General features: G+C 39.0%; 1 protein-coding gene across 1 annotated transcript in view; it reads left to right on the plus strand.

Moving 5' to 3' along the window:
* The window catches only part of LOC105540059 (two pore calcium channel protein 2-like), a 122,296-nt gene that overhangs the window by 99,765 nt on the left and 11,645 nt on the right, over window positions 1-10,886 (plus strand). Inside the window, 3 exon segments of the mRNA XM_011980553.1 lie at window positions 153-204; window positions 206-267; window positions 516-640. Of these exon segments, the coding sequence (XP_011835943.1) occupies window positions 153-204; window positions 206-267; window positions 516-640 (239 nt within the window).

The following is a 10,886-nucleotide window of genomic DNA, read 5'->3' on the forward strand; positions in this document are numbered from 1 at the left end:
ATACTTTGTTGTCATTTCTCCCCGTGTCTTGCATTTTCTCTGCAGCAATAGGCTGCCTTTGTACTTGGGCTCAAGCGCTCTTTGGAGCCAGGATTCCTTGTCACCTACACTGCGGCTGTTCAACCTAACCCCCTCCACCTCTTCCTCCTCAGGATTTTCATAGCATTTGTCTCGGAGGCATTCTTTGTGGCATATTCATTAGAAAAAAAGTGAAGTGGAAACTGCTTTTGAAGAGAAGATTCAAGAGCTCGGAGTGGGAATCCAAGATGGAGTAGTGCATCTCTCTGGGTGACCCTCAGACTTAGAGGTGGGCGTCACTCAAAGACCCTGCCGTGTTTAACCTGTTGGTGCCTGGTGGCACCTAGCCTGGCCCCGTGTGCCCGTTGTCAGGGGTCTCTCTAGATGAGTGCCCTGGGTGTAGCTGGACACTGACCACCAGACCATGCCTGGGAGGCCACGTGAGGGACTCTGCCGAGGGACCTGACTGCATTTCTGTTATCTCTTCCTCCTTGAAGGGAAGAAGTACAAGATGGGAAGCTCACTGATCACGTGGACGCCAAGGACTGTGGTCTTTGTGAGGATGATGAAGACAACAAAAGAAAAGCCTTGAAAGGACTGTCCTGCAGAATCGCATCAAAAAGTGAGTTTCAATCTAATGCAAAACTAGAATTGATCTTCTAAAATAATATCATTTTAAATCTGTAGCTGTTTTAGAAAGTGCATACATCACCATTCTGTCTTACAACATGTGGATATATTTTTGCTGTCTTCTGTTGAACCAAAATCTTTAGTTTTGATATACTCATCTGTACCGATTATAGTTTGTCTTTATAAAAAGATAAAACATATTTCTACATACACGTGTTCCAAAACTATTTGATGTTTTATTCTATTATTGTCTTAGTTTTTGCTTTTTATAAGATATTTAATCCTTTTAGATTGGTTTTGGTATGATGTGATAAGATCTTTTTTTTTTTTTTCACAAAATAGTGAACCAATTTTCCCATATCATTTAATAAGAAGCCTTTTAGTTTACCCACTGATTATTGAAGTGACTTTTATTATATACAAAGTATAATACGTAGATGGAAGTTTTAGATTCTGTATTATTTTCGATCCATGTCTTTGCATTTCCCCAGTTCTTTATTATTTTCACTATTTGATCTTCATAGACATTTTGCTTTGAACCAATTTTATAATTAATGAAAAAGTTACAAAAATAATACAAAGAGTTCTTATCTCTCTCTCAAATTTTTTCTATTTTTAATATCTCACAAAAACATACAATTATCAAGAACAGGAAATTAACACTAGTACAGTATTACTAACTAGACTATCTACCTTACTCAAACTTTTTCTACTTCTTCACTGATGTCCTTTTTAATATAACTAAAATTTTTAACAGTGTGTTCTCTCTTTGGCTTATTTTTAAATATTATCTGTAATAAATAAACTACCCTATAAATCATGCATATTCTCTCGTATTAAATTTAGACAGTTTGTCATAATTTCATTCCACATGAATTGAATGAAACTGCAGTAATCTCTGATAAACTTGTGGAAATTTGAGATTTGTATGATGATGACTTGTCTCATGCATAAGAAACAATGTTTCTCTTCATTATTATCAGCTATTTTTTCCTAAAATAAATCTTATTATTTCTCTCCCTAAATGTTCCACTTATTTCTAGTTAGGTATAATCCCATATAATTTGTTTCTTTCTTATTAAAAATCATGTTTTATTTTCTGTTTGTTTTTATTTTTATCAAAATTATTGACGCATAGAGTTTAAAATATTAACTTGTTAATTAGATATCTTAACAGACAACAAATAGCAGTCCCTAGCCTCTTTCCTTACCTCATGTTCTATGAGTGACTTTTAAAAAAGTCACTCATATTTGTCGGGCCTCTGAGCCCAAGCCAAGCCATCGCATCCCCTGTGACTTGCACGTATACCCCCAGATGGCCTGAAGTAACTGAAGAATCACAAAAGAAGTGAAAATGCCCTGCCCCACCTTAACTGATGACATTCCACCACAAAAGAAGTGAAAATGGCCGGCCCTTGCCTTAAGAGATGACATTATCTTGTGAAATTCCTTTTCCTGCCTCATCCTGGCTCAAAAAGCTCCCCCACTGAGCACCTTGTGACCCCCACTCCTGCCCGCCAGAGAACAACCCCCCTTTGACTGTAATTTTCCTTTAACTACCCAAATCCTATAAAACGGCCCCACCCTATCTCCCTTCGCTGACTCTCTTATCGGACACAGCCCGCCTGCACCCAGGTGATTAAAAAGCTTTATTGCTCACACAAAGCCTGTTTGGTGGTCTCTTCACATGCACGCGCATGACAATATTTACCTCTGAATTTCTAAATAACTAAGTTATATTTCCACTTTTCACTCCTTAAATGTAAGCATAATGTATTTCCTAAGATGATGACTTAGTTATTTTTCCTCTCTCAGCCCCTCTACACTCTTGCATATAAAAATGTGTATAATTCCGGTCAGATTAGTATTCATTACCCACACTATTATGTCGGCTACTCAGAGTTAAACTATATAGTAAAGTAGGATTAGTTATCCTTTCTACAGTGTTTTCGTTTGCATTCCATGGAGTACTTTTCTTTTTCATTTAGTTTCTTGTCCATGTATTTATTAATAATTGAACTCAACTTTCCTCTAGTACAATCATTCATTCTAATGTCAGATCACTTTTATCTACTTGAAGGGATGTGTCTGCCATCTTCTGTCCTGCTCCTGTCTGAATTGCTTGTTCTCTGATCTTTGTATAAACCTATCCTGGAATATCCCTGCACTGCCATTTTTGGGAACACACCACATGCCTTCTGGTTTTCGTGTCTTCTACTTTGTTAAAATCCTCCTTCATTAGAATGAATATCATCTTACAGTGAACTTATGAAAAAATGAGTGTATGGAGTAAATATTTTGAATTTTTGCAGGTCTTGATTTATCTTTATTCTACCAACACCCTTGATTGAATATTGAGCTGACAATCACTTTCATTCAGAACTTTCAGACATGGTTTCATCATCATCTCATTTCCAGAGCTGCTGCTGAAAATCTAAAATGATTTTGATGCCTGAATCTTTCATATAAAGTGTCTTTTTTAATGAAAGTTCTCTGTTGGCCGGTGTCATTTGAGCAGGGGCCTGAATAGTATGAATGTTGAGCTAGTTCTTGAGATTATGTGAACGGTGGCTGTATTCATTTCCTGTGGCTGCTGTAGCTTATTACCAAACACTTGGTAGCTTGAAACAATGGAGATATATTCTCTTACATGTCCAAAGAGCAAAAGTCTGAAATGAATCTTACAGGGCTAAAAGTAAGGTATCAACAGGGCTGGCATCCTTGTTGATTCCAGTTTTGGTGACTGCAAGTATTCTTTAACTTCTACAGTCACATACCCTCTTCTCTTCTGTAGTGGAATCTGCCTCTGCCACTGTCTTAACAGGAAACTTGTGATAACATTGGATTACAGCGGAACTGGCTGGATAATCTTACTATCTTAAAATCCACAACTTAATCACCTCTGCAAAGGCTCTTTTAATGAGAAAGGTGTCATATTCAGAGTTTCTGGGATACAGATAGCAACATCTCTTAGAGGTGAAGGGGTAATTGTTAAGCTTACCACAATGGTCAATCAGAAAAGAAAAGATAATCAATGCAAAGATGTTTTCTGATTTATTGAATATGGTAAGAATTTAATGTGTCATGGAAGGGTATAATATAGGCTAGAGCAGAAGGTCAGAGTTGACTTTGTGCCTGGTGTTGAAATTCGTTCAGGAGTTCACAAAGAGTGAGGGATTCCGTTCTTTAAACTCAATAATAAAAGAATCCTCTTCTTAGAAAATGTAGATGCTAGCCACTTTGGAGTCTATGTATTGCTTCTCACATTCATTATTATTACAAATGAGCAACTTAAGGTTTTTGGGGAGCACATACTACAAATTTTGATAATAATAACAATGAAAGCTGATATTTACTATTTATTTACTCTGAGAAAAACTCTAGTGTCAGCATTTTAAATGAATACTTTCATTCACTTCTCACAACAGTCTTACTATCACCATCCCCATTCTCCAAATGAAGGGTTATATGACTTGCACAAGGTCACACTAAGGTTTGAAGTCAGAGTTGGAATTCAGGCTCAATTTCTTCTGAAGCCACATGGAAGGACCACCAAACATATGCTGAGAGAAAAAACAGCATTTTTTACCCATTGTAGCTCCTGCCATTTGCCGTAGGGAGAGTCCCAGTAATGAGATGAGAACGAAAGGGTTGGTTCTACCGGGTCTAATTTGAGTATGCAATGCAATTAGCATAGAATAAATACATTTCTTTTTAAAAGACTATAACATAATTAAAATATTTTATTATAAATTTAAGAATACCATAGTTCTCCCTAAGCATGTTTAATTGATGAAGGTCAATTGGTATCATTTAGAGTGGTGATTTAATCCTGAAATATTGAGAATTTTTGTATGACCCAGGTCATAGTTTCCTAAATGGTGAAACTGCATATTTAATCTCCAGAGAACAGAATAATTTCTGTACTTTGCAATCCTGAAAGGCTCTGCCAAAATTCATTTTGGCTGTGAAATGCAGGTTTGTTTTATTTCCCTAGGTGCGGGCAAGGAAAATACAAAGCAATCCTCTTTACTCCATGATTATATGCGTCCCAGTAGAAAAGACATTAGGTTTTAAATATTGGTCTTCAACTATTCCAAGCAAGTTAATTAATTTATAGAATTTAAAATGTTATAAATTCTGGAATAATACAAAGACCTATCATCTTGGTCAAGCCGAGAACATGGACGGAGTCTCTGTTTCCTAAGTTTAATTTTCTGTTTTACAATAAATTAATCCTCGTTTGGTGGCAGAAGAGTCTTTGTAGCGCTCTTCAAATGAGTTCATCTGCTTTTGGTTTGGGCGCACTTGACTCTGCATTTCCAATTTTCCTTGGTATGTAGTTCTAAATCGAATGGCTGGATCAAATCACTGAATGCTAACACAGTCTTTATGTGTATATACCAAACTGTTTCATAGTCTCTCTTTCTGCGCATTGAAATAATAGAGTATAGTTCCCCTCCCCTCCCCTCATATTGTGATGTTACCCAGGCTTGTGCTTTTATTTTTTAATAATCATCACTCTGCACATTTTTTCTTGGGAGACCCTATTTTTGTCCATGGCTTCAACTATCATTTTTATACTGATGTTCTTAACCCACTCCTTCTTCTGAGATCCAAAGTAATCGACCAAACTTACTCTTCAGCATCATCGCCAGGTGGTCCCTTAGGAACTTTAAGGCCAACATGTTCACAACGTGCACACACGCGCACGCACATCTGCACACATCCGTGCATACACACACACACACCATCCTCTCTGACTCATAACTCCAAAGCTATTCATTTTCCTATGTTCCTTTTCTCAGCAAATGGCATTTCTATCTATCCAGGTGTCCAAGCCTTTCATGATTTGCCTAGCTGCCTCCTCCTCTCTCAAGGAATATCGACTTGGATTGCTCTTTAGTATCACCTATAAAGTATAAAATAATACTATAACTGAACTCCCACCAGAAATTCTGATTTAATGTGTTTGAGTGAAGTTAGAACATTTCTTTCTTTCTTCTTTCTTTCTTTCTTCTTTTTTTTTTTCCAAGACAGAGTCTTGCTCTGTCGCCCAGGCTGGAGTGCAGTGATGCCATCTCGGCTCACTGCAAGCTCCGCCTCCCAGGTTCACTCCATTCTCCTGCCTCAGCCTCCAACTGGGACTACAGTTGGGACTACAAATGGGACTATAGGTGCCCACCACCACAGCCGGCTAATTTTTTTGTACTTTTTAGTAGAAACGGGGTTTCACCGTGTTAGCCAGGATGGTCTCAATCTCCTGACCTTGTGATCTGCCCGCCTCAGCCTCCCGAAGTGCTGGGATTACAGGCATGAGCCACTGCGCCTGGCCTTATTTATTTCTTAAAAGCTGAATAGGTATTTTTAGTTACATCAGCGTTAAGAACCACTGCTTCATCTTATCCAACCTTCAACAGGTTATCAACTGTATAGATCACTGTTTTGCAACCTTTGCTGAATACTGTAATTATCTGGGGAACCTAGAAATATACTATATATGAATTCTGCCTGTTTACCACCCAAGCCTAATAACCACTCTCACAGATACCATCTCAAATAACTGATCCCTGACAACCTTATGCTAACCCACATTTATTGCCTTGATCCACGCAGTAGTTCTTAGACAGTTATTAGAAGCTCATAGTCCTCTAATCTCACTGCTGCAAAAGAGATTTTTCTTAAAACACAAATCTGACTATGGTCCTGGTCCTACTTTTCCTAAATCTTCCAGAAAGTCATTCAGCTTTGTAGCATCCTGGCAATGTGTTTCTCATAAATCAATTTACCAATAAGAACATTGAAGAAGAGTGGTTGGCATGATATTTGGGCACAGGTGTAGAAAACTAAGTCCCACCATTTTATTTCATAGTTGGTAATGTTCATTAAACACAACACTCCCACAAACAAAAATAGGTCTCTTGTGGCAACAGCATTTTCAATTAAGTGGCTGGCTGATAATAATAAAAGAATAACAATAACAGCAAAACACCCAAAGCTACCAAAGGGTTACTTGCATATTTCTGTGTAAGTTAAAGAAATTATGAAGCATGAACTATTAACAAATGACTTAAACCACCTGGAGTTATTTTATTCAATGTCATTTGTAACAGCCAGATTGTTTAAATGTTTCAATCCAGACTGATTCTGCAAACAGTTTTTAGTAATGTTGCACTTAAACTGCTCAAAAAAAATCTGGTCAATAAGATTAAGTGTTTTACACTTTAAGTGCACAGAAAAGCAAACAAAAAGTCAAACATCTGTGTCTCTAGATGATGAGAATTTAGAACCCTTCCACTTTCTGAATTGTGTAATATTTTAAATATCAAATGACTTCAGTGTTACTCCAAAGATTGATATTACACAGTATTCAAAGCTAATATTAATACTTCTGAATACAGAGCTTAAAAACAATATCTGAAGACACAAGGGATGGAAAGAATCTGCACTATTTTTTGTAAAATTAAGATCAAAATATAATCGATGTCCATATCTATCTCATCTATTTACCTCTAACTCACATAATACTATTTATTACATTTTTAAGGGTCATCATAAAAACCCCCTCAAGTATCTTTTATCTGTTTAAAACAAACAAAAATAGAGAGCTGTAATTCTGAATAACTCAATGTGTGGCCAGAGCAGCAGTTTAGTATGTTTTCTTCTTATGATCCCCTGGTCTGTAAATACTCGGAATCCACGTGCTGAACTTCTTTTGAGATTCACCACCACTCTATATCCAAACTCTTGCACTGATTAAATACGCTGCTTGTCCTAACTTGACTTCATGTCACTGGCCACACTGATTTATTCAGCAGTGTGCACCTGACACAAGGTAGGCTAGTGAGAGTCCTTCTCTTGGATTTTGAAGGTAGATTTAAGAAAGATGATTCATCTCTCTCTGTGGCTGAAGCCTCACACTGATTCTTGGAAGCTGTCATTGGTGAGGTCTCAGTTTTGCAACCAGGTGAAGGAAGCCAGTCTAATATGAGAAAGAAAAAATGAAGTTAAAATAAAAGATGCAGAGAAAGAGATCTGACAGCTTTCTGATTTTTATTTTATTTTTGCTTGACTTACAACTGAATGCCTTTCCTATCTCGATTGAGTTGTACAACACTCCTTGAATTTAATGAGCCAACAGTCTCCACTAATCTCTCATAGTTTGCCCCATATCTGTCTGAGACGTATGTTTGTTCAAGCAACCTGCTTAGTTGGATGCCATAAGTATTCTATATGGTTAGTCTTCATGGCCTAAATTCAAATTGTGTGTGGAATAGATATAAATAGAAGTAAGAAGTCAAGCATTTCCTGACAAAAGCATTGGTTTTCGGTGATATTTAATGTATTTAAAAGATAGGCAATGACCAATCAAATCAGATGCCAGCTAGAACCAGTGGCCACACCGTGTAAACTAACTAAACATTCAATTAAACTCAATACTCCCACAAAAGCCAAAAATTAGGTTTCTTGTGGTGAGGGAATTTTCAGTATAGTGGAACAGGAATTAAAAGAAATTAAAAATGTGTAGGCAAAAACTGAGTTGTATGTAAGAAAACCCAATTCCCTTCGAAGAAGAGAAAGAGCTGGAGTCCTTTACAATAAACTGTCTGTTTTTCTGTGGCTAGTGAGCCTTATCTCTCCCTTTCCCAGGCATTGTGAAGACTCCGTTTCTCTAGCTGTGCAGCTGCAAGGTTACTAGACAGATCATCTCAAGTCGTAAAACATGTTGTTCCTTGAAAAGTAAGAAATAACGTAATGCATGTCTCAATTGAACAACTGTCTTTGTTTCTCGCTTCTGTAATACGCTTCCCTCTAAACAAATCTCCACCACCCCACAAAATACTTAAAAGATAACCGAACTCTTAGGGGCTCAGTCCTTTGGATGTTAATCCGAGTGGGACGGTGCACCTAAATAATTAAATAATTCCTCCTCAACCCCTCAGTCTCTCTGGTTCCTTAATTATCCCATGGCAATAGTCGATGGCTGCTAATAATAAAATCAGACCTACACTGGCTGTTCTTCCCATGTTCATTTAAAAACAAGAGAGCCCATGTCTTCCTAGGAGAAAAGAGTGGGTGGCATCATATGGCATGATGTAGAGTTTATGGAGAAGACCTAAGACAGAAAGCAAAAGAAATTAGGCTTAACAATTAATATACTGCCTGTGACCAGCAAGAAAACTTCCAAAAGATTTTATTGACTTCCATATTTCTTCCGTATTTACTTAATTATCCTCCTCCTTTTCTGTTATTTTCTTATAAAAATTGTCAAATAGTGTCCCTGATATGGTTTGGATATTTGTCCTGTCCAAATCTCATGTTGAAATGAAATCTCCAATGTTGGAAGAGGGGCCTGGAGGGAGGAGTTTGGGTCATGGGGATGGAGCCCTCATGGCCTGGGGCTGTCCTCACGATAGTGAGTGAGTTCTCAAGAGATCTGATTGTTTAAAACTAGGTGGTGCCTTCCGCCCTCCTCTCTCTCTGGCTCCCACTCTTGCCCTGTGACTGCCTGCTCCCAGTTCACCTTCCACCACGAGTAAAAGCTCCCTGAGGCCTCCACAGAAGCCACGCAGATGCTAGTGCCATGCTGCTTATACAGTCTGCAGAACTGTGAGCCAATTATGCCTCTACTTTATAAGTTACCCAATCTTGGATATTCCTGTACAGCAAGACAAGGAAAGCCTAACACAGCTCCTCTCCCTGTTCTCTATGTTCCCTGCATCTGTGCCTCCTAACTTTCCTCTTCTCTGCCTGCCACCTTCCTCACACACTCAGCTGCTGCAGTGAGCCTTGTCCACCCAGACAGGGTGTGTGCCAAGTGAACTGCCATCACCAAATCATTCCTCCTTCCTCTCCATCAAAGTTATTATTAACAGAAACTAGTTTTACTTTTAGTTGAACACTCACACGCACACACACACACACACACACAGCACACTTTTCAATAAGCAATGGCTTCTTAACCTAAATTAAAGGACATTTAATAAAGTCAGAAACATCTGCTGGTTTCACCTGGCTGCCTTCATTTCTTCTTCTCTCATCATCAAATTCAAATAATATGACATGGTATCCGTATCTTTTAAAAATATGGTAAAAGATGGGTGTGTAAAAAATGTCCATATCTTTCACCCTCACTCATTCAACCAAATGTTTAGTGGGTAGCACGTGAGAATGTAATGTGGTGATGCTGATAACACAGAGATGAAAATTATGAAGGTGTGTTTTCTGAAGTAATTTCCAATTGCACAGGATCAAGAAAAGACAAATGTTTCACATGAGGTTTTTCAGCAGAGTGTATCTCCATGTAATTGCTAATGCAGTGATATATCATCAACATGATAAACATTAATCTCTTTAACAACAGATTTAGGAAGGTAAAGTGTTCTTCTACCTCTTGGGAAGATTGGAGATTTTTAGGATATTTAACTGGATCTATTTTTATAGACTGTAGTTTAGAGAAGACCCCACATATGCATAACCTCCCCCACTGTCAAAATATCCATGTGGAAATACTGTGAGTGCCCCAGCTGTGGAAGTGGGAAGGGGAGACCCTCCTCTCCCAAATACACACCCCCACTGGAGAAGCTGAAGGTCTGTTTGTGGGAGAAGCTTTCGACTTTACCTGAAGTTGAGTCAAGCTGGAGAGCCGAGCAAAATACATACAGGGGTAGAGGAAGCAGCAGAAAGGCCCTGGGAGATCGCTGGGTCCCCAAGCAGCCCATTCCTGCCTGGCACCACAGGGATTCGTCGGGAGGGTGGCCAGAGGAGCAGTGGGTAAAACTCCACTGGGAGAAGGAAATCTCAAATTGAACTTTGTAACAATTTGAACAGGGCAAGAAGCCTCCTGGCCAAAGCTCTAGGGGAAGGGTGCAAGTCCGGTGCACAGACTCCACAGGCAGGGGAAGAACCAGACCCTTTTCTTTCCCAGCTGGAAGGCAGGTAGCCTGGGGCAAGTTTTCAAGCTCACACACCCTCCACCTGGAAACAGAGCTGCTGCTGGGAGGCACGGTGGGAGTGAGACCAGCCCTTTGGTTTGCATGGGAGTTGGGTGAGGCTTGTGACCGCCGACTTTCTCCCACTTTCCTGACAACCTGCATGACTCAGCAGAGGCAGCCATAATCCTCCTGCATACACAACTCCAGTGACCTGGGAATCTCACCCCCATCCCCCACAACAGCCACAGCAATACCTGCCCAAGGAGAGTCTGAGCTCAGACACACCTAGCTCTGCCCACACCT

Source organism: Mandrillus leucophaeus, unplaced genomic scaffold (assembly GCF_000951045.1).
Source record: "Mandrillus leucophaeus isolate KB7577 unplaced genomic scaffold, Mleu.le_1.0 Scaffold214, whole genome shotgun sequence".
NCBI classification, from domain to species: domain Eukaryota; kingdom Metazoa; phylum Chordata; class Mammalia; order Primates; family Cercopithecidae; genus Mandrillus; species Mandrillus leucophaeus.